Below are 24,304 nucleotides of genomic sequence, written 5' to 3'. Positions count from 1 at the left end.
TTCTGCGGCTCATTTCTGCCAGATGTGTTGGTTCAGTTCTCCTCCTGGCCTTGTGTTTCCCTTTTGTTTGTGTGTCTTGTTTCACACCTGTATTTGATTGTGTAATTGTAATTTCATTGTCTTTGTTTTTACTGCTTGAGACGCCCCATCTCCTGTGGATGTGGATTTCTGCAGCAGACAGAGGGGCATTAAGAGTACCTTTGGGGGGCATTTCCTCAAGTATAAATGGTTTACTCTACCCATGTTTGGGGTCTTTTCTTCACTCTGACCACTCGCGGGTTGACTTTTTCTTCGCAAAGAAATTAAAACCTTGCTGGCTGGAAAAAGTCTCCATTTCATTCTTCACCAGAAACAGGAAAATTTCCACAACAGATTGCTCCCTTGTCTATGTAGTCTCTCTGCTGCTTAAGCTCCTCATATCATGTGGCTGTGCCATGCCTTCCAGTGAGTTTTCCAGTATTTTTGGGTTTGATATTGGGATTTTTTTTTTAAATAAAACTTTTATTTAGTCTGCATCTAGGTCCACCACCTCTTGTTTCCTGCCCTTGTGGTTCATGATAGATTTTTTTTTTAAGCTGTTGCTGGCTTTGATATTAATCAAATGTAAGTTTATCTGACCTTTTGTGCTTGATCAGGATTTTTTCTCTTCTCACAGAAAGAAAAGGAACAGGAATTAGTCGCTTACTTTTGGATAGACATGGTGAGTTCTCTCTAATGACTTTTTGTTTGACTTAAAAAACACCTCCCTATTAAAGGATCAAATTATGACTCAAATATCTGAACTTGACATGTTGTTCTTTTTAGTTCTGGAAAAATGAATTCATTGAATGGAAAGCGAGGGATTTCTGTAGGACTTATGGGATCATTGTTCCTGCTGAGCTGTTGTGGAAACCAGATTTGACCATTGAAGAAGTGTAGGTTCATCTTTATGTCCTCCACACCAGAAAAAGCTCTTTGCACATGTCTTTCTGACCAAACTCTTTCAGTTTTTGTTATAAACCTTTGTTTTTCTTAAACACATTGACCTGTATCACATCCAGTATCATCAGACAGTTCCTTATGCTCCTCACCAACCCCAAACCCCTGCAATGGGACATACTCTCCTCCAGAGCGTCACATGAGGCCATGTGTCTAAGTGGTGACGGCATCTCTGGATCGTCTGTCAGTCAGATCCAATGTGTCTGTACATGTGCACTGTCATAACTCTAATCAAATAGAAACAGTAACAGAGCTTTGTCTGTGTTTTTAACCTGTTTAACACGTTCACATGAAGAAAACCTGCCCTCTGTTAATTCTGTGTGCACACTGATCACTTTACTGGTGAAATGTATCATTACTAGATTATTTATGAATTATTCATGCTTTATCTAGAGTCTATCTAATGGTGAACTCTGAAACGTATTTATATAACCTGGTTTACTGTGTCTCAGAGAGATAAAAGTTATAAGTCGGTAAAAATATCCCGTTCCTCTATTCTATTCTATTCTATTCTATTCTATTCTATTCTATTCTATTCTATTCTATTCTATTCTATTCCTGTTCCTTTCGCCTTTCCTCTGGACGTCTTTTTAGCCCTGTCTTTTCTCTCCCATGAAACTCTGTTGATGTGAAGTTTCATGTAGAGAAGCCTGAACTGCTGCAGCGTCTAACCCGAGAGTGATATTCCATATGGGGCGTGTCTGTCAGTGAAAAGACTTCCACAAAGCCTGCTCTTGTGTTTCCTCAATCATCGCTCCCATGATCAGTCTCCTTCATCCCCTCTCCTCTCTCCTCTGAGCACAAGTATCGCTTTGGGACAGTCTTCAAAATGGCGACTGGCAAAGTACTTCCAGTAACGCAGAGGAGAGAGGATACTGCAGTTTATTACTTTGAGACACACCCACTCTACAGTTAGCCTGTTAGCATGGAGGAGACTCAGCCTGCTGGACTTCATCCTGCTTTATTATAAATTGATTCACTGAATCAACCCTTGGAGGGAGATGACCTCTATAGACAAAGAGGACTTAACAGGCCTTAAAGGATCCACTAAAAGCAAGAATCTGGATTATCAAGCCAGAGCAGAGATCTACTGGTGTTTCAGTTCTAAAGGTCCCCCTTTGAACTTGTAGGGAGATCTTATCTAGATGACAGACTGGTGATACTTTAAGCCACATCCAGAGTTTACCAGGACACAGGTCTGTACCAAGTCCCTCTGCACCTGTCCTCTCTTCATATGTCCATGCTGCTGTCTGAGGTGTTAGGGCTCAGTCTGTGCCGTCAAAGTGTTTTTCTTATTTAATCACTGAGATGAGCTCAGAGCTTCATTTGACTCAAATGATGAAAAAGTTGAAATGTTTCTCTGAATGTACACTCAGGTGTGTGTCTGTTCAAACTGTTGGCCTTCATTTAAAGAGACTCTTTCATGCAATGATTCATCAGTTTGAATCTACAGCATGCTTTTAGAGTCACTTGTTTTTTTTCTCTTTCAGAACAATCAAAGATAAGCTCTTTAACACTCAGTATCTCACTGTGAGGTTTAATGGAGGGATATATCAAAGAAGTGGCATGGTGCTGGTCAGCACCTGTAAGATGGATTTCTACAGATTTCCCTTTGACACTCAGATCTGCAACTTAACATTCAAGTCAATCCAACACCCGTGTGAGTACAACTCTGAATGTTTGTGTTTTTAACATTAAATCTCTGATTCTTGGGATCAGGGACCAAACATGCTCCACATTTGACTTTTTTTTTTTTTTTCTCATGTCTACTATTTGTTACAACAAGCTGTTTGTTCTAGCCTAATTACGACTGTGTGGGACCTTTGGACATGTAGAAAACACATTTCATTTATTCATTTTAGAGTGAGATATTTTCATTTTTCCATCAAGATTATTATTTGACATTAAGTTATTTATTGTTTGTTTTGTCTTTAAGGGTAGAGTAGGATTAACTTTCATATTCTGGTTGTTTATGATTCATATACACACTTGCCGGCCACTTTATTAGGCACACCTGTCCAACTGCTCGCTTACGCAAATTTCTAATCGGCCAATCGCACGGCAGCAACTCAATGCATCAAGGCATGTAGACATGGTCACGAGGATCTTCTGCAGTTCAAAGCGAGCATCAGAATGGGGAAGAAAGGTGATTTAATTGATTTTGAACATGGTATGGTTGTTAGTGCCAGATGGGCTGCTCTTAGTATTTCAGAAACTGCTGATCTACTGGGATTTTCACACACAACCATCTCCAGCATTTACAGAGAATGGTCCCAAAAAGAGAAAATATCCAGTGAGCAGCAGTTCTGTGGATGAAATGCCTTGTTGATGCAAGAGGTCAGAGGAGAATAGCCAGACAGGTTGGAGCTGATAGAAAGGCAACAGTAACTCAAATAACCACTGGTTACAACCGAGATCTGCAGAAGAGCGTCTCTGAATGCACAACACGTCCAACCTTGAGGCAGTTGTGAAGGCAAAGGGGGGTCCAACCTGGTACCAGCAAAGTGTAGCCAATAAAGTGGCCAGTGAGTGTAAAAGAAAACTTGCTAACTCTGTCAGCGTCTACCTGGCCTCCATCACACAGGTCTATGAGCAGGTCTAGAACAGTTCACCGAGGTCAATGGGTCTGGAGTCCCCTCGTACAGGACTTCATGGCACCAAGAGCAGAAACCTTGTCTTTGTTAAAACTGGAAGGAAAGTCTCACACTTTTCTCTCTTTCTCCATCATCAGCACGGCAAATGAAGCTTCTTTCACGTTTAACCAATAATGACATATTATCGTTTACTCGTGATTCCATGAAGACTGAGTCAGAGTGGCTTCTCATGAACGTAACCGTGGATACCTCAGAGGTCTACAATTTTGGCTTCCACTTAAGCGTGCTGGTTTACACAGTGAGTACCAACAGATCTGTACCCACGCGCACACACACACACACACACACACACACACACACACACACACACACACACACACACACACACACACACACACACACACCCGCACACACACACACATAGAGCCCATTGGTCCATCTCTTCCAAACAGGCCGATTGAACAACATGGACTGCTGCAGAGCATTAGCTTGTTTGGATCAACACACACCTGTTCAGCTCCCCTCATCCTGGACAGCTCAAGTTTTTCTCCTTTCCACTAGTTTGGTTCCAAACACTGATGTTGCTTTGAAATGGCCAAACTGTCCCCACTGCTTACTGAGTTGAGTGTAGTTCAGTCTATAAAGAGAGAAACAGTGAGCATTAAACAAAGACTTGGGGCTCTAATTTTGTAGCCCTACGCCGGCCTTCACCGTGCGGACAGGGCGTGACCAGCGCACTTTGCAAGTTTCCTGCAGTGCCAAGAGAGTTGCAGTCAAGGTGCAGAGGAGCGCAGAGCTGCGCATCCACGCCTCCCTCCGCGCATATGGCAGAGAGGGAGGAGAAAAGCCTGAGTGGGTTTAACACAGCCGAGCGCTGTTTTCACCAATCAAATGAGCGCCTCTCCTGGCCTTTAAATGCCCTGCGGCCGAGGAGCAGCATCTGATTGGTCTGAGTGATCCCCAGCACTGCGGAAGATATGCAGGAAAGAGCTGGTAGCGGAGACTGTCAGAGCCGCTGTCCCTGCAGCAGCAGGAGAATGGACAGCAGGGTACATCGGAGGACACGAAGCGTGTCACCGTGTGGGCCAGCTCCCGGGACAGATGTAATCTGTTCCTTTGTCATTAATAGGAGCACAAAATTAAGAGGCAGTTACACAGCTGGCTTATCCATTCAGAACACTTTTGATCCACCTGCACTCCTGGTTTGTCATCGCCAAATAGCAGAACCTTTGGTGATATACTGTATACTCTCCCAGTGTCTCTGCCTCATCCTCCTTACAATAATGTACTCCATCTTTTTAGATCACGTGAAAAAAAAAGACTAAAACAGAGAAATATAGGAAATCACGGGTAAATCCTGAGTGACATATGTTTATTTTGTCTCTTTTTTCTTCGTCTTTTCTCTCCCTCTTTTCTTTGAATTAAATGAAATGAGAGAAGCCAGATATATACTTAGTATCAGATGTTAAGGCTGTTTATTGTTTAATTGTAAGAAGTGCATCAAAATTCTAGTTGCCGTCAGGTTAACTTTCCATTATGACAAATGGCTTTAATCTGACATCAGAGATGCGACGGGAAAATTAATATATATACAAATGTATAAGCTGGTTCAGACGGTTATATTAAATAGCGATTACTGTGATTGTTTACTGCATTAAAATGTGCCTGACACTCTGGAAACCTGCCTCTGAGGCTTTGTTGACATGTGCGCACATGTGCGACTGTCACCAAATTACAGCTGGGGAAGGTGCGCTCCACCTTGCGCCGAGGATAGAACAGGTTGGAGCTGGCGAGCTTTCAGCGCACTGTTTTGGCATAAAATTGTCACTGCGCCAACATGAATCTGCCAACACCTCCCCCTGGTGCGCCGTCACACCCATCTCTGCGCAGACGGTCTACCAAATTGTCAAATTGGCAGCGCACGGTGGTGCTCTGCACGAAATTAGCACTGCGCATGGTGCGCCAGGCTTGTGCCCCCTGCTCTGCGCCACGAAATTAGAGCCCTTGGACTGTATGATAACCCATATGATGCTAACCTGCTGATTGAACAGCTCATTGATATGCAATGGGCACAAAGACTGTTCAGCTTTCTTAACTGAAGTATTGGAACAAAAAGACCATCCTGATCTTAACCATGATTTCACAGATGACCATAAAGAGGCGTTCAGTCCTCTATGTGGCCAACTTCATAGTCCCCGTCCTGTTCTTCCTGTGTCTGGACTTGGCCTCCTTCCTGATCTCAGAAAGTGGAGGTGAGAAGCTGAGCTTCAAGGTGACTGTGCTGCTGGCTGTCACAGTGATGCAGCTGATTCTGAATGATATTCTGCCTTCTTCTTCAGACAGGATCCCACTCATAGGTAAAGGAGCTCAGAGTCCTGCACTAACTGATGGATCTTTAGCAGCACCTACTAACTCACTGTGAGCTCACTGATTGCTTTGCTCTTTCTGTCACTGCTTTCTTCTTTCAGCCGTCTACTGTATCGGGGTTTTTACTCTGATGATGCTGAGCCTCTTGGAGACCATTTTGATGATGTACCTGATGGAAAAGGACCATGTGTCCCAAGACCAAGAGGCAGATAAAGACCAAAGCCTGGATGAGGACTGCAGGGACCAAGCAGGAAAAGTCCATGAGTGCTTCAGAGGTGAGATTCAGCTCAACTAATGTCAATATTACAGAAGGCTTTCTGACAGAGGAGGAAACAGACAGCTGCTTCATTTGTGGAGCAGCAGAGTCTTTCTCCAGATCTTCCTCATGTAGAATCTATCATTTCAATTTGTTGTCTCTTTGTTCAGGCTCTGAGCTGTCCCATGATTCTTTACAGACATGAACAAATCCATTCCTTGTGTGCGTGTCTTTGACCAGTCCCCTGCTGGGATGCCTCCTGAGCTGCTGCCAGGGGTGAAAGAGGTCAGTATGAAGTTGTACACTCACAGGCCAATTTATCAGGCCCACATATCCAACTGCTTGTTTATGCAAATTTCTAACCAGCTAATCACATGGTGGCAACTCAACGCATTTGGGCATGTAGACATGGTTGAGACCACCTGTTGCAGTTCAAGCGAGCATCAGAATGGGGAAGAAAGGGGATTTAAGGGACTTTGAGCGTGGTATGGTTGTTCTGTGGGCCAAAATCTCTCATTGGTGCCAGAGGTCAGAGGAGAATAGCCAGACTGGTTTCAGCTGATAGAAAGGCAACGGTAACTCAAATAACCACTGGTTACAAACGAGATCTGCAGAAGAGCAGCATTGAACTCACAACACGTCCAACCTTGAGGCAGATTGGCTACAGCTGCAGAAGACCACAGTGGGTGCCACTCCTGTTGTTAAGAACAGGAAACTGGGGCTACAATGTGCACAGGTTCACCTAAATGGACAATAGAAGATTGGAAAAATGTTGCCTGGTCTGATGAGTCTGGATTTCTGCAGCAACATTTGGATTATAGGGTCAGAATTTGGCATCAGCAACATGAAAGCATTGATACATCCTGCCTTTTATCAACGGTTCAGACAGGTGGTGGTGGTGTAAAGGCTGCTTTATGCTTGACGCATCCACGGGGTCCGTGTGGCTTCATGTCACAAACGACGTGATTTTTTGCACCTACGCCCCCTTGCATGGTCTTTTTCACACTGAAAATTTCTGCATTACTTATAGATAAAAAATATTCCAATATGCCAGATGGCAGAAGTGGTCCAAGATCAGAAATAATTCATGGTGTGAAATCGTGACCACTCTCGACAGAGAAGATGATTTGGTTAAAAGAACCTGGAAAAATCTCAGGGGCAGATTTGTAAAGCTGTTGTAAACAAAGCCAAACTTCTTCGACTCTTGATGCCGCATGGGGTGTTAAAAAGCATAAAAGCTTCACGTGTTCTCTTGCGCGGCTCTCATGCATCTTATTCCCATGCGTCCAGTTCGTGTGGAAAGCACAACATCGTCTTCTGATGCCTAGTGCCAGCAGGATAACGCTCCATGTCATAAAGCTGGAATCATCTCAGACTGGTTTATTGAACATGACATTGAGTTCTCTGTACTCCACAGTCCCCAGATCTCAATCCAATAGAGCACCTTTGGGATGTGGTGGAACAGGAGATTCTCATCATGGATGCACTGCCAACAAATCTTCAGCAACTGTGTGATGCTATCATGTCAATATAGACCAAACACTGTGAGGAATGTTTCCAGTCCATCCAAATCCTAAAACCAGTTGAAAAATCACTATAATATGCATTTCGCACGTTCAGACCTGAATGAGGTTTTAAATCGAGCAACAATAATGAAAAACCAAGAAGAGGGAGTGCGACAAAAAACATTTGGAACTTATAATTAAAAAAGACAGAAAGAAAGAAAGTAAAAGATTGTTTATCACCCCATGAGAAGTTTAAGACCACAGGCTATTGATGCTAAAATGTGCTCAAAAGTTTTATTTTCTGTCAGACATTCACATGGTCATGCTCTCCTGATGGCTAAAGCTAAGAAGCTGTCTCTTCTTGAACTTGACTGGATCATCGAGCTGCATAAGCAAGGCCTTTCATAGCGTGCCATTGCTGCTGAGGTTGGACACAGTAAGACTCTCATTCCAATTTTTTTTTAAAGATCCTGAGCATTATGGACCAAAAAAGTCAAGTAGTAGACCCCAAAAAATTGCACCCCTGCGCTGAGCCGGAGGATCCGATTGGCTGTCTGTCAAGACACAGGGCGGTCCTCAGCCCAAAATAAGGCCCTTACTAATGCCGACTGCAACGGAATAACCGTCAGACAGCATCTGTGGGAAAAGTGTTTCAAAAATAAAAAACAAATCCAAAGACCTTGGTCTCCTACACCACAAAACTGCCCTTTCAGACTTTGCCGGGGAGCATCAAACATGGGACATTGAAAGGTGAAATAAAGTTTTATTCTCTGATGAGAAAAAATTAACCTTGACGGTCCAGATGGCTTTCAATGTTACTGGCATGACAAGGAGATCCAGATGTTTTCTACCCGGCACAGTGGAGGGGGTCCATCATGATCTGAGGCTTTTCATTCAGTGAACACTGGAGCTTCAGGTGGAGCAGGGTGGTCAAACGGCAGCTGGTTACGTGCAGATGTTGCAGTGGCCATCCCTAATGACTGAGGGCCTTGGTCTTTGTGGTAACAGCTGTTTTTTCAACAGGACAACGCTGCAGTTCACAATGCTGGGTGGATGAAGGACTTCTTCAGGGAGAATAACATCACTCTTTTGGACCATCCCGCATGTTCCCCTGATTTAAATCCAATAGAGAACATTTGGGGATGGATGGCAGGGAAAGTTTATAAAAATGGCCATCAGTTCCAGACAGTTGATGCTCTTTGTGAAGCCATCTTCACCACTTGGAGCAATGTTCCAAAAAGCTTCCTGAAAACACTTGCATCAAGTATGTCTAACAAATTTTTAAAGTGATTAACAAGAACGGTGGAGCTACTCATTTCTGAGACCTACTAAGAAAAAAAATTGTTTTGGTTTGGAGAGTTTATTGTAATTTTTTGAGTGATGGTCTTAAACTTTTGATCAGCTGATAAACAGCCTATTTCAGTTTACTTGTTTTCAATAAATTACATTTTCAAAGTGCTTTTTGTCACACTCTCCCTTCTTGCTTTTGCATATTGTAGCTCTACTTAAAACCTCTTTAAGATCCAAATGTGCAAAAGGTAAATTCTAGCTATTTTTCAACTGGTCTTAAGATTTTGATCAGGTCTGTATTTCTGTGGAACTACTTTGATCAACTTTCTCAGTTGGTTGCACCAGCATGTGATTTGGCTACACCCTTTATTCATTAATTGATTGATTGATTGATTGATTTGTTTATTTATTTGTGTGTAGGAACTCTAGCTATTATTTTGCCAAATGTTTAACTATAAATATGAAGTTTATCTGCAACAAGCTCTGGCTGACAAAACGGGTTATTTTTTTATGTAACTGTGAAAGAAGACAACAAAAATGCTTCTTAAATAAAGAGACAAACAGACACGCATGTGTTCACATGTCAAGGTTATTATAGTTTCATTGTTCTGTTCAAACAAAAGAATAAAAACTGAGGCTTTACATAAAACAATAACTAAAATTTTTAAATGAAATTACAAAATGTACTTATAACCTAAAATGATAGAGAAAATGTTTTTTTTGTTGTTTTTTTTGTCTTTGTCAATCTGTGTCATACATGAACACATTACTTTTACCAATCAGGAGTGCTGACAGGCTGCCAACACTCCTGAACATGAAGGGAGTCTCCCATGTTTTAACATTTTCTCCTGCTGTTACCCTGGCTTGTGATTTTTCCTCATAATCCCACAACTTTAAGTTTGATCCTGTGAGTTCTGATATTTTTCAAAATCAAATCAAGTCCTGTTCTTGGGCGTTGCATTGAAAACTCAGAAACCACCCACCCCTCTCTCTTAGTTGGTTTGATCCAAAGATGCTGCAGGAGACCTCGGACACAGAGACAGGTAACTGTGCAGCACTTGTTGATGAGGAGTTTCTCAGAGCCTTAGCTGTTTTCTTATTTTCATTTTATGTTTCAGGTGTTGACCCGACATGTCTTGAGTTAAACTCTTGCTCTGGTTAAAAGACTGATTTTTCCTGGGGTTAGCCCTGATCTCTCTATCTAACATAAGCTCCGGCATGCTCTAATGTAGCATCCTCTTCAATAAGGAGAGTTTAGAGCAGTGTGAATCTTATAGTGAGAAGGCTGGCTCTTAAATTGTGAAACGCTTGTTGTTGTGAAGTTCTGTCTGTCTGTGTGTGATGCTCTTATGCGCTGCACGTGTACTCGATGGTGCTCCTTCTTCAGAACAGGAGAGGTGAAGGAGCCTGACTGAGCCAGTAAAAAAAGAGGGCGAAACTAAACCACGTCTTGTACGGTGACTGTGATAGAGAAAGCATTACAACATATGCACTCGCACAAACGCGAGGCTGAAAAAAAGGTCGTATGATGCGACCATTTTGGTTGCAGTCTTGAGCAGTACTAACGGCTGCAACCTGCAGGGAGGTGGGACTAGACATTCAGCCCCACCTATGTCACCAACTTCACACGCCCAGCCCCGACCACATCCACTACGCCATTGTGGTTTGTTCAAGGACAGTCGGGATTTCAGAAACTCGATTGAAACAGTGTACTTTCTGACTAAAGGCTGACTTAGAAAGAATAAGTAGTTTACCCAGCAGCCTTGCATCTTCGTGTATGATGCAGCCTCCCCAACAGACTGCAGCATAAAACAACACACTTGCCTCCACAGACTGATAAATCATCTACTACAGATGTTTCAACAATTATTCACACAAAATAATACAAAACATGAACATTTGACTGAAATTCTTCTTCTTCTTCGCTGTCCACTCCTAAAAGGAAAGCATAACATGACAATAAATTTCGATACAAAAGTAGAATGTTTTTTCAATGATAACTACAGTTATTATTTAGTCATGAACATATTTACTCAGTCTGGAAGAACTAGAGGAAGGATAAGTATTCGTTGAGTATATGTTTAATATAACTGATAACTTGAAGTCATTTTGTTTTCAAAGTAAAAAAAAGGGAACATTTCTAAAAAATAAAATAAAAATAGTCACTGACCAATAAAAGAGTCTTCACTCAGGAACACCAGCACAAATTTGGCAGAACTTGGAACAAAAGCCAGGGTGCATACATTCAGAGTAGATTCCCTGCAGCTCCCCTTTCTTCCCCCTTCCTGCACAGCCTGTGGGCAAATAAAAGATTAATTAACTAACAGTTCTTATTTGAAGCCCAACTTCATTTTTTCTATGTGCAACAGGTCTGCATTGGAGGCTGCATTTGCAGATGGGGTATTCTGAAAGACAAAATATTTATTACATTAGAGCCATTGACAGCCTCACACTAGATGCACATGTACTTGTAATGGGGAGATGAAAAGGGAGGGGTAGTAGTAAAAGTTATTACGTGATATGTTAAAGTAAAATAAATGAAATCATTAAATTTAGACCATACCTCCATGGTGGACTGCTCCAGATAAATGATTCTGTAGATGGTAAAGACATTTATGATTTTGTTGGGTCCGGTAAGGACTACATGGACTATGGTACTCTGCTGGAGGAAAAACATGTTCATCAGTCACTCAGAAATGGGTGGGATGCTGTGGAAATATCCACACACAAAAAAAGAAACAACTGACCATTAGATTCAAGACACACAAGGCCTATTAGCATTAGTGTTCTTTTACATTCTGGTTCATTCATTCAGTCAAATAAGTTTTAACTACAACTTTAACACATTAGATAACGTTTTTGTTACATTACATAACGTAACTATTTAATGTAACTTCCAAGTTCGTCACTTTCGACATACGCAATGAAAATGACAAACACAGACATACACCCCCGCACACACACACACGCACACACACCGCTAAATTGGGGTTGCAACCTATGGTTACAACAACAATGCTAAAGCTAACACTCACAACGCTGACTCTAATATCGCGTAGGATAATGTTACCACACAAGCTAAATGTTGACCATTAACCTGCCAAAATAACCTGAAGCTATACAACAGCAATATACAGCAACAGAATCGCCATGAGATATGAACAAAGCTTTTCATTCATTGCATTTATTGTAGCAACAGAATTTCACTCACCGACATGAACCATCTTGACACCAAAGCACGATGGGAAGAGGTGGAGTAACCTGGGGAGGATTTCTATATTTGGAATTGTTGGGCGGACCTGGACCTTTGTGGACGGGGCTGGACGTCTAGCCCCGCCTTCCTGCAGGCTGCAGCGATTTGACACTTTCTTCCTTCATTCAACACCTCCCCCCATCAGCAGCTTCTCAGACAGAGTGTTAGGTCCACTGTTGACTTTCATCTCAATGACTCCTCTTTTCCATCGTCTTCTTCCTCTAACTGCTCTAATACACCATGGTTTGTTTTTTCAGGGCAGCAGCAGCCAGCTGACCCAGGAGATCCAGGACTTTCAGAGTCTGAACAATGAGCTGAGGGAGGTTTTGAAGACAGTGGTTCTGCTTCTCAGCAGCAGGAAGGAAGAAAAGGAGCCCGGCTACTGGACCACAAAGACCAAAACACTGAACCGGATTTACTTCATTGTTTATCTCCTAGCTGCCAGTGTGTTCCTGGTATCTGTGTTTTCAGTTTGGCTCCATGAAGACCGCTAGAACATCTAAAGAGTGAAACCAACAGTACAGAGAGTCATAGAGTCCAGATGTTCAACAAGTCAGAGTTAAAGGCTTGATTTTGAGGATCAGTCCTGCTTCCTTAAAGACCCTGGGAGGACTCTAGACCTGATCCTCAAACAGTCTTACTCTTTTCCATTTGCCTGTTGGTTATTCAGAAGTTAATAACTGCTTCTTTCTAAATTTCTAAATCAGGGGCTGTGCAGAAGAAAGTCACCGGTTCGTTCCCAGCCTGGCCGGTGGGCCTTTCTGTGTGGAGTCTGCATGTTCTCCCTGTGCATGCGTGGGTTCTCTCTGGGTACTCTGGCTTCCTCCCACAGTCCGAAAACATGCTCACCAGGTTAATTGGTCACTCTACATTGTCCGTAATTGTGAGTGAGTGAGTGAATGGTTGTCTGTCTCTGCGTCAGCCCTGCGATTGGCTGGCGACCAGTCCAGGGTGTACCCTGCCTCTCAGGTGTCACTTTAATCCCCCCAAACAGATGGTCCTCACAGAGCCTTCCCACTGAGCAAAGGGACCATCAAAGGACGTCCTTTGAACGTCTGTTTGCTCAGTGGACTCACTCACTCATTCACTCACTTACTCACTCTCTCCTGCTCAGACGTCCACTTGACGTCCAAAAAGCTGACGTTCCAAAGTTGAACTGCACATTGTCGTCCAAGTGGGGTCATAGTTAGATGTCCAAACAGCTAACCTAACTTGAACGTTGTGTAGATGTCCAGAACTGGTCTTGGACCGACAGATGCTGTGGTGCTACATGCCAAAAAGCATGACAGGCAAGTGTTTGGGGCCCCGAGCTCGAAGGGGGCCCCAGAGAGCTGACCAACTTTCATTCACTACAGAGCAGTGACAGTGAAGAGAGTTTGCAATGACCACCTGTGCTCAACATGTTCACTGAGCTAGCAGGCTAACAACAAACACAGCTAACTTGGACAATACTTTTTCTTTAGCTATCAAATGAAAACTATGTCCAGATAAACTGAAGTGTCAAGCTAAGAATGTTAAATCACAGAATTCACAGACAAGAAATTTAGCTCATATCCTGCTAGGGTGCATGGATGGAAGTTATTGTATGTTGTGAGCCAGTGGTGTTTCTATTTGATTTGATTCTCCATGTGTGGTCAGTAGGCTTTCTGCTTCTTAAACTGTATTTCTTTCTTTCCTGTTTCATGTTGTAAATGTAAACCTAGTGTCATAATGCAGGCTTCAGCAGACACTTTAATCTTCTGAACTAGAACCATGTTAAACCCTTTTCCTCTGATTGAACTAACTAAAAAATGAAGCAGAAGGAAGTAGAAGAACAGGGTCACTTTCCAACAAGTGTTGTCACTGACAGGTTTATTTGTGAGGAAGAATTTATTCAGAGACATTTGAAATGTGATTTAAAGAGATTAAAGGAAGTGGAGAAATGGAGGATAAATAAAGGTAGAAAACAAACCAACATCTTTATCTTAGAAAGAAGCAGAAGAAGAAAGTGATCCAGAGAATGAACAAGCCTGAATTGAAGCCTGGATTGGATTGGTGAGACATTTCACAGTCTCTCATTGTACAGCATGCACAGCAAGCTGCCATCTGTGGCCTACAGGCCATAGAAGCTGTTAAAGAGGATGAAGGGAGCATGAAAATGTTGCTTTGAGAAAGAAAATCAAAGCCAAGCATGAACAGTTAGTCATCAACTAATGATAACAACACCTCATAAACACTGATATGCACATATCTATATCTATATCTATATCTATATCTATATCAATATCTCCATATCCTATGTATGTATGTATGTATGTATGTATGTATGTATGTATGTATGTATGTATGTATCTATCTATCCATCTATCTATCTATCTATCTATCTATCTATCTATCTATCTATCTATCTATCTATCTATCTATCTATATCGAGCAAAGCGTTAGTTCAGGCACGGGGTCAATCTGCTTGGCTTAGCTCTCGTTCACTTGCTGAAGTGAAGCAACAGATGCACATTATGTTAAAAGACAGTCAGAAGATTCACCAGACTGAGCAGCACAAGCTCAACAGAGTTTCGCACAGATCGTAACAACGGTACTGTTGTCCTGTTGTATCTGCTCCACTGAAAATTCTGGCTTACTGTTTACACTGCAACGGTGTTGGCAGCATTTCGGAAAATTCCACTCCAGAGGCCGTTTTCAAAGTTTGCATTTTAGGTCGCCTGAAATGCTGTTTCCTTGTAAACGCGGGGCCGAAGCGCAACAAAACTTTTGCGTTTCACCCTAAAACCGTTGTTGTGTAAACAACCCCTTAAAGTGTGGTTTCTTAATGTGTGGTCCTCATGTCCAGAAAAAGGCCACAAACACATCTTGAAGTAGACTAATGTGAACCAGTCTATGTTAAAGGTCAAATCCATGTAGTGCTGTGGAACTACAGGAACATGTCAATAAATGAGCTCATTATGGAAAAGTTCCCTCATTCCAGTGCTTCACTTCATAAAAGCCAGCTCATATATTCTCTAGGTTCAGTTCACACAGAGTGAAATGTTTCAGCACGTGCTGAAACCCTCCTCTATCCAAAACACTCACAGACAGACTTCTGGCTCGCAGCTGTCTCTCAGAGCGCAGTCACACTGACCATCTGAACTGTGCAAAAACACGTGTGGCAGGGCGGAGTAATATTTAAGATTTTCACAGTTGAACACAGTTTTACAATACTTAATGTAGGCCTACAACAAATTCAATAAAAAAATGTAAAACTACTGTGACTCTCCCCAACATAAACTAACTAACCAACTAAACTAAAAGAAATCCAAACAAACAAAATCAACTCAAAGCAAGTTGAGGCAGACTACACAGAGGAAAGTGCAGGGACAACACACACACACACACACACACACACACACACACACACACACACACACACACACACACACACACACACACACACACACACACACACACACACACACCACAATCCTCACTATTATCTGGTGCAGCTTATTGTGAGTCAGTCAAACCAACATGCAAAAGGTGGAGGGCCCTCACACGGGGTGTCTAGCCTCCCAAACTAGTAGAGTCAATTTCTTAAAGGAAAAAAAAAAAAGTTGAATCACAAAAGAAAAGCAAACAAGCAAACCCAGTTGGTGAATTGTACTAAATTAATAAGAGAAAGTAAAAAGAAACTACTGTATGGACCTGAATATAGGATGACCATGATTATAAGACAACCCCCTCTTTTCAGGACCAATCTTCAGAAAAAGACTGATCACCAAAATTTACTTTGTAAATGTATTTTATTGAAATTCAGAGACAATCATTGAAATAACAGAGCCTGCTTTCTTTTCTGGCTTTAAGTACAATCACTCAGATCAGTGTTTCAAATCTGACGACAGCTCTGGTGATGGACATGCCTTTGTTATTTTGTTGTTATACAAAAAAAAGAAGAAGAAGAAGTCGATACCAGAATGTTGCCTAGGAAAATCAGGCTCACTATCAGTTGCAGTATTGTCATAAGTAAGGCTAACTATATGTTTTCATTTTTTTTTATACATGTTTTATTTAAAGTTTATGTATATGGTTATATAAATGTGTCATTGTAATCCCACTTTAGTTTCATCTTTTTTACATTAAAATGAAAACATCAGTACATATCTTGATGATAACAAGCAAATATATGGCTTTCAAATAGGGTTTTTTAGTAGAATTTTACAACTTTATTTCTTTATTTATGTCAGTTAGTCCTTTATTGTCTAATTCCCCGTGGTTATTATCATACCATCCCCGTGTTTTATGTTTTATTTTAAAACAGCTAAGATCCTTCAAGACAGATTCAAGGAGATTTCTGAGTCAGACTGAAGGTAAAGTTATGGTAAAGGAAAGTTTGAGGGCTCTTACTAAGTGCACATGGCATTCAATCATGAGGATTCATCCCATAAAACACTCTTCTTTGACTTTCCGTCCCTTCTGTTGTTTATTTGTGTTAGAAATAAATTGGAGTCTGATACCGAGTCAGCAGATCTCTGTAAATATGTGACTTTAAAATAAAGAGTGTTCAGCAGCAAACACTGAACAAATACAATTTTCTGCTTTCATCTGGAGTTTGCTGCTGTTTTCTTCTCACAGGGAACAAGACTCAGACAGATCACTGCAGCTTTCTACTTTTTCATGTTGCCCTCATTGTTTCATAGGTTGCATCTCAAAGCTCCAAAGTTTCATCTTTCCTTCCTCCACTGGAGTCGTTCACTTGTGTCTTAGTCCCTCCTACCAGAGATGTATGGGAGACACGCAAAGAAATAAAAAGAGGAGAGAGGAAATGAGGAAATGAAGAGAGGAGAAAGGAATTGAGGAGATTTGTTTTTAGAGCAATGAAACGTCCTCTCCTCTGCAGTGTCACATGAAGCCACATGTTTCACTGATGACAGCTGGTCACCTCTGGATCATCTTTTCAGTCAGCTCTAACAGCTGTTTGTGTGTCTGTACATGTGTGCTGTAATAACTCTGATCAAACAAAAACAGTAACAGAGCTTTGTCTGTGTTTTTAACCTGTTTAACACGTTCACATGAAAAAAAACCTGCTCTCTGTTCACTCTGTGTGCACACAGATCACTTCACTAGTAAAATGCCTCATTATCAGATTATTTATGAATTATTTAGCCTGATGTTGGAGTGTTCAGTTGTCTTCTTGGGTCTGGACGATAAAGCAAACTTTACTCGATCTTTGATCTTTAGCCTTTGGTGTATTTTTTTAGTGCCACTACAAGAGGTTAACCTGACACAAAGCTTGAGTGCAGGTGTCTTGCCTGCCTGTTACTGTTATCCTGTAATTTTTCTTGCCCTTTTATCACTGGTAAATGTACATTTTATGAACTAGTTTTTAAAGGCCCTGCTAGGAACAAGGGTTGGAAATTAGCACTCGCTATAAACTCTCTCTGCAGCACATCAGATTGATGCTTTGTAGTTAAACTGCATCTTCCCCATCAAATAAATTCAAATTCAATTATTAATTTTGTTGGTCCACACAATTAAAGCATCTAAAAAATAAAAAAGATTAATTCCTGAGAGATTTGAATTTATCCTGAAAAAAGGGGCAAAATAATTCACACAAAATACATTTTTGACACATTTATTGATTAAAAAGAGATGAAGGACCAGGCTGACTGTTTGTATTATTGTAGTTAAGGGTTGAGGTGTCCTTGAAAATGTTGTTATGATCTATTGTTCACACAACAGGCCCCCCGCCACCTTCTGCTCATTACTCCTGAGTGTTTACTGCCATCTAGTGGTCATTTTGTAGAAGTGTGTCTTAGAGAGGTAAAGCAGGGGTTATCGGACAGAACCAGACTCATGTTAGACAGACATCTGTCTCGACTGTGTTGGGGTTAGAGAGAGACAGATAGAGGAGAGAGAGTGGGAGAGAGAGAGGGGGGGGGGGGGGAAAGGAGGGGGGGGGGGGGGGTAGGGATACACACACACGCACACAGACACACACACAGACACACATACACACACACACACACACACAGAAAGGGAGAGAGAGAGAAACAGACACAGTCTGAAGTTTGGCGCTGTGGCGACAGTTAAGGTGAAACCAGCAGGCCAAATCCAAAGCTGTAGTAGCTGGTGTCGGACAGGAGCACAGCAGCAGGCCGTCTTCTTCACCGATCCCCAGGAACCTACAAGACAAACTCAGACCCTCCCAGAGAGGTGTATGGTCAGTAACTATAACAGGACAGTAAGACTAGAAGTTAGACTGACAGAAAAAGAGGGAAACAGGAGCCCTGTGTGTCAGTTCCCCCCAGCAGTCTAAACCTATAGCAGCATAACTAAGAGCTGGTTCAGATCTGATCCAGCTCTAACTGTAAGCTTTATCAAAAAGGAAAGTTTTAAGTCTACTCTTAAAGGTTGAGACCGTGTCTGCTCCCCGGACCTCAACCGGTAAGTTATTCCAAAGAAGAGGAGCCTGATAACTAAAGGCTCGACCTCCCATACTACTTTTAGAGACCCTAGGTACAACGAGCAGACCAGCATGTTGAGAACGCAAAGACCTAGACGGATTATACGGAACAATTAAGTCTTTAAGATACGATGGCCCGATGCCATTAAGCGCTTTGTAAGTCAAAAGAAGAATTTTAAACTCTATCCTAGATTTTATAGGTAACCAGTGTAGAGACGCTAACACTGGAGAGATGTGCTCTCTCCTCCCAGTCCAAGTCAGTACCCGAGCGGCAGCATTCTGAACCAGCTGAAGAGTCCTAATAGACTTATTAGGACAGCTGGATGAAAGAGAGTTACAGTAGTCCAGCCTAGAAGAAACGAAAGCATGGACCAGTTTCTCAGCGTCGCTCCGAGACAAGATGTGTCTAATTCTCTTGATATTGCGAAGATGAAAAAATGCCGTCCTTGAGACCTGTTGGATGTGAGAGTTAAAGGACAGGTCCTGATCCAAAAGAACTCCCAGGTTCCTGACAGTGGTGCTGGAAGCCAAGCTGATGTCGTCAGAGGCGGCGATGTTGTTCAAGAAAGCTTCTCTGAGATGTTTAGGTCCAAGAACAATGACTTCAGTCTTCTCTGAGTTCAGCAGTAAGAAGTTTCTGCTCATCCAGGACCTTACGTCTTTGAGGCATGCTTCAAGTTTAGATAAGCGGTTGGTTTCTTCAGGCTTCATTGACAAGTAAAGCTGAGTGTCATCTGCATAGCAGTGAAAGTTTATGGAGTGTTTCCTCAATATAGTGCCGAGAGGAAGCATATACAAGATGAAAAGAATCGGTCCGAGCACTGAACCTTGAGGAACTCCATATTGCACCCTGGTGTGAGAAGAAGAGACGTTGTTCACATGAACAAACTGATGTCGATCCGAAAGATACGATCGAAGCCAGGCTAAAGCGGTTCCTGAGATACCAAGAAGACTCTCTAATCTCCTCAGAAGAATGCAATGATCAATAGTGTCGAAAGCGGCACTAAGATCAAGCAAGACAAGCACAGAAAGAAGACCACTGTCCGAAGCCAAAAGTAGATCGTTGGTTACTTTCAGCAGCGCAGTCTCAGTGCTGTGGTGAGCTCTGAACCCAGACTGAAAGACCTCAAAAAGACTGTTGCTATGAAGAAAATCACAGAGCTGACTCGCAACAACTTTCTCCAAGATCTTAGAAACGAAAGAGAGGTTAGATATCGGTCTGTAGTTGACAAAAGAGCCTGAATCAAGTGTAGGCTTTTTAAGAAGAGGCTTAATAACAGCAACTTTAAAAAGTTGGGGCACGTAGCCCGACAGTAAAGACGCATTAATCATCCTTAGTAAAGAAGATCCGACCAAGGGAAAGACTTCCTTTAACAGCCAAGCTGGGATGGGATCCAGAAGACAAGTTGATGGTTTGGCTGAAGTGACAGTTGAATCCAGCTCTGACAGGTCCACAGGCGAGAAGCAGTCCAGGAGTATATTAGCTCTAAGCGACGTTTCCGCAAATTCGCCATCGATCGAAGGTTCTATCACGGTTGCATGTAACACGCTACTAATTTTATCTCTAATTTTTAATATCTTATTGTTAAAAAAGCTCATAAAGCCCTCACTGCTAAGCGATAGAGGAACGCATGGTTCAGTAGAGCTATGACTGTTTGTCAGCCTGGCTACAGTGCTGAAAAGGAATCTAGGATTGTTTTTATTCTCTTCTAAAAGAGTCGAGTAGTAAGTTGCACGCGCAAGTCGCAAAGCCTTTCTATATTCATTTAGACTATTTTTCCAACGCAAGCAGGATTCGGTTGTTTTAGTCGAACGCCATATTCTTTCTTAATTTCCTCGATTGTTGTTTGAGCTCACGAGTTTGAGCGTTGTACCACGGAGCGGAACGATGTCGTCTGAGAGTCCTCTGTCTGAGCGGAGCAATTGAATCGAGGACGGCTTGAAGAGAACCCGTGGTATCCGCAACAAGTTGATCAAGCTGAGAGGAAGCACAAGAGCTCTCTGCAAAAGTAGAGCAAGAATTCAAGGCAGCAGGAATAGCTTCCTTGAAAATGTCTACAGCTCTGTCAGACAAGTTCCTGGACAGGATGATTTTGTTCGCAGGTGAGAAATCCGACAGCAAGAATTCAAAAGTAATGAAGAAATGATCCGACAGAAGAGGATTCTGCGGCAAGACAGCCAAGTTGACAGGTTCCACGCCATAAGCAAGAACAAGATCCAAGGTGTGGTTAAAGCGATGAGTAGGATGGTTCACAGACTGTGTGAAACCAAAAGAATCCAGTAAAGACATGAAGGCAATACAAAGACTATTGTCAGCGACGTCCACCTGAATATTAAAGTCACCGACAATGATAATTTTATCCGACAGAAGAACGATATTAGAAAGAAACTCTGAAAAGTCGGAGAGAAATTGAGAGTACGCGCCAGGAGGCCGGTAGACGATAACAAACAAAAACGGTTGCGCGGTTTTTACAGCTGGATGCAAGAAACTGAGAAAAAGACTTTCAAAAGAGCTAAAGCCTAGTTTAGGTCTAGTGCTAATATTAAAGCTAGAGTTAAAGATAGCTGCCACTCCCCCCCCACGGCCTGTGTCTCGAGGGTTATGAGTATTAAGGTGACTGGGAGGAGTGGACTCGTTTAAACTAACATATTCACCCTCACACAGCCAGGTTTCAGTCAGAGCAAGTAAATCAATGTGATAATCTGATATAAGTTCATTAACTAGCACAGCTTTAGATGATAAAGATCTAATATTTAACAAACCACATTTGACTTTAACGTCATGTGGTTCATCCGCACCGGAAGTTTTAATTTTTATAAGATTATCATAATTCACTCCTTTATTATTATTATTATTATTATTATTATTATTATTATTATTATTATTATTATTATTAAAGTAGTAGTTGTTGTTATTATAATAATTATTGTTGTTATTGTTATTTTTATTGTTATAGAAAAAGGGTCTCGGTCGGGGAAACGACACAGTCTCTATGTTACAACAGGAGTGGCTGGGAAACTGCACTAAGGGAAACGCAGAGGAGCGTGTAGGACTGCTGCTCTGCTGCCTGGTCTCCACTCTGAGTTGTCAGATGGGTAAACTAATAAAATCAGCCAGATTTCTAGTTAAACGAGCTGCGCCATCCAGAGTGGGATGAACGCCATCTCGGCTAATTAGACCAGGCTTGCCCCAGAAGGATCGCCAGTTGTCTATAAAACCCACGCCATTATCTGGACACCAGTTCGACAGCCAGCGGTTGAATGAGGAGATGCGGCTAAACATCTCATCATTTGCCCTATTTGGCAGGGGGCCAGAGAAAATTACCGAGTCCGACATAGTTTTGGCCAAAGCACACACCGACTCCACATTAATCTTTGTGACTTCCGACTGGCGACGTCGGGAGTCATTAACGCCGACATGTATAACTATCTTACGAAATCTACGTTTATCCTTTGCCAGCAGTTTTAAGTTGCCTTCAATGTCGCCCGCTCTGGCTCCCGGGAGGCACTGAACTATGGTGTCTGGCGTCGCTAATTTCACATTCCGTACTACCGAGTCACCAATCACCAGAGTGTTGAGTTTCCTAGCAGGTGTGTTGCTAAGAGGGGCATATTTATTGGAAATGTGAACGTTACGGCTGTCCGGCGTGCGATTTTTATGCTTGCGGCTATGTTTCCCTCTCACGGTCACCCAGCCACTACATCCCGGCTGCTCGGGATCTGCCGGGGGGGAGGCTAAGCTAAGACGGCCCGCACCGGCTACAGGGGGCTGGCTAGCATTAGCTAAATGTGGCCTAGCTTCGGTGCGGGGCCGCGTCTCCAGCTCAGAAACCCTCGCCTCCAGAGCTACAAATAAGCTACATTTAATACAAATATCATTATCCGTAAAGGAGAAAGAGGAATAACTAAACATCTGACACATCGGGCAGAAACGAGCCGCAGAAGGAGAGTCAGAGTGAGAGCTGGAGCTGGAGTGGAGAGACATCGCTAGTGCTGGGGAGCTAAAAGGCTAACAGGAAAACCAGTCGTCAGAAACACCGAAAAAGTATACACCCTTGTGGGAAAAAAGGCGGAGTGCTTGGTGTAAACTACTATAGATCGATAAGATGGCAAGATTGAAAAGAGTGAAAGTCCGTAACAGGTAAAACAACAGATAGATTGAGAGCGAACGACACGACCATGCTGTACACAGAGTAAAGGAAAAACCGGAAATGATACCACAGACTCACGTGACCGCAGAGATCCAATCGAAAGAAAGGAAGCAGATATTGAGAATAGACTTGTGTTTGGGAGGTTGTTGGTTTGATTAAGGCCTTGTTCACATGTCGCCGGGTATTTCTCAAGAACGAATACTAAAAAATGGTTCTGACTTTTCCTTCAAGTCTTAATGTGTACTTAGGTCTACATTTGGCAAAGGGTGTAAGCAGGGAGAACTGAAAGACTCTGGAACTTTGGGACTGTGCTGTAATTCCCTAGTGTTCTGCTTCAGAAAGTAGTTTCATCATGAAGTTTTGATTTATTGTTGAAACATGCTGTAAAAGCTTTATTCAAAATATCAAGTTGGTTGTGTCATGAAGGAGGAAGAGGAGGAGGAGGAGGAGCCATTCCTGGTTTCCACCAGCTTCAGGAGAAATACCTAGGATCAGTCTACTTCAAAGAAAAAGAAGCTCGTGGGAGACTCCAGATGTTGAGGGAGGATGTGAACATCTTCATTACCTCCTGGAGAAGGATGAATCTGGGAGGATCCTGGCCCACCTTGCTGACACTGTTTTCCTACAGGAGAACAACCGTTCTACTGTGTCTATGGCTGTGGTCCAGTGTCTTCAAGAATACGGCACAGCCAATGAGGAAGTCATGGTGCTCCACACAGACAAAGAGTTCCTGACTGAATTAACATGAACAGATCTTTTTTCTTTTCTTTCTTTTTTTTGGGTCACTCTTATAGGAAGGTCCTGTAGACGTCATAAATGGACATCCAGTAGATGTCAGACTAAGACCATGTCTGGAGGAACAGTCTGGAGACCAAAGTTAGACGTTTAAAAATGACTGAAAGGACGTCCTTTGACTGCCTCTTTACTCAGTGGGTTCCTGTTATTTTACAAGGCATGCACTGTAATTTATTTTTTAGAGTATTATACTGTATATGGGAACATAGTGTATGAATGTATAAAAAAAAAGTAAAACACTGGTAACACTGCAGACAGTATGTTACTGTTATTTTACAGCAAAGTCACTTTTGTTGTGACAGTGTTTTATAACCATGAGTGAGTGAGGAGGGGACACAGTGGATGTGAGACCCCGCTGTACACTGAGATGTTACATTACGGCTTGAAGGTTGAATTGTCCATGAGACCTGGCCCCAAAGCCAAGCACACATCCATCGTTTCAACCACAGAGTGCACTGTAGTACTGCTTTTGACCAGTAGGTATGACTGAAACTTTAATATAGTTGTCATCAGCAGGAAAGTTGACGGATCATTAAAGAATAAAGATTTCTTCAGAATTTCAGGTTTTTTATAGGAGTACACACCACAGGAAGACACTAACTCTCCAGGCTCAGCTGTCAGTCCTCTACATGAGCTTCTGTCGTCTTGTTTTTCAGGCAGCACCCTGCGTTTAACTATTCAT

The 24,304-nt window shown here is 42.3% G+C and overlaps 2 protein-coding genes across 2 annotated transcripts in view; one reads left to right on the top strand and one right to left on the bottom strand.

Moving 5' to 3' along the window:
- LOC141786320 (5-hydroxytryptamine receptor 3A-like) overlaps positions 1–13,242 on the top strand; it is a 36,203-nt gene extending 22,961 nt beyond the window's left edge. Inside the window, exons 5-12 of the mRNA XM_074665048.1 lie at positions 656–700; positions 805–914; positions 2,469–2,638; positions 3,710–3,870; positions 5,719–5,929; positions 6,041–6,214; positions 6,395–6,480; positions 12,501–13,242. Of these exons, the coding sequence (XP_074521149.1) occupies positions 656–700; positions 805–914; positions 2,469–2,638; positions 3,710–3,870; positions 5,719–5,929; positions 6,041–6,214; positions 6,395–6,480; positions 12,501–12,737 (1,194 nt within the window). The 3' untranslated portion in view covers positions 12,738–13,242. The remainder of the gene's footprint in view (positions 1–655; positions 701–804; positions 915–2,468; positions 2,639–3,709; positions 3,871–5,718; positions 5,930–6,040; positions 6,215–6,394; positions 6,481–12,500) is intronic.
- Positions 13,243–21,005: 7,763 nt separating this feature from the next.
- LOC141786317 (uncharacterized) lies at positions 21,006–22,598 on the bottom strand. The gene has a single exon (XM_074665044.1). It carries the CDS (start codon positions 22,596–22,598, stop codon positions 21,765–21,767), a length of 834 nt encoding a protein of 277 aa, XP_074521145.1. The 3' UTR covers positions 21,006–21,764.
- Positions 22,599–24,304: the final 1,706 nt, after the last annotated feature.

The sequence above is a fragment of the Halichoeres trimaculatus genome, unplaced genomic scaffold (genome assembly GCF_033239565.1).
Source record: "Halichoeres trimaculatus isolate MK-OKI-2021-1 unplaced genomic scaffold, fHalTri1.1 fHalTri1_scaffold_25, whole genome shotgun sequence".
NCBI classification, from domain to species: Eukaryota; Metazoa; Chordata; class Actinopteri; order Labriformes; family Labridae; genus Halichoeres; species Halichoeres trimaculatus.
Note: the sequence above shows the minus strand (reverse complement) of the source record. Positions and strands in the feature narration are given on the sequence as shown.

Excerpts from the sequence above, each read along its gene's own strand:
- LOC141786317 (XM_074665044.1), bottom strand. The coding sequence starts at position 22,598 with ATGTGTCAGATGTTTAGTTATTCCTCTTTCTCCTTTACGGATAATGAT.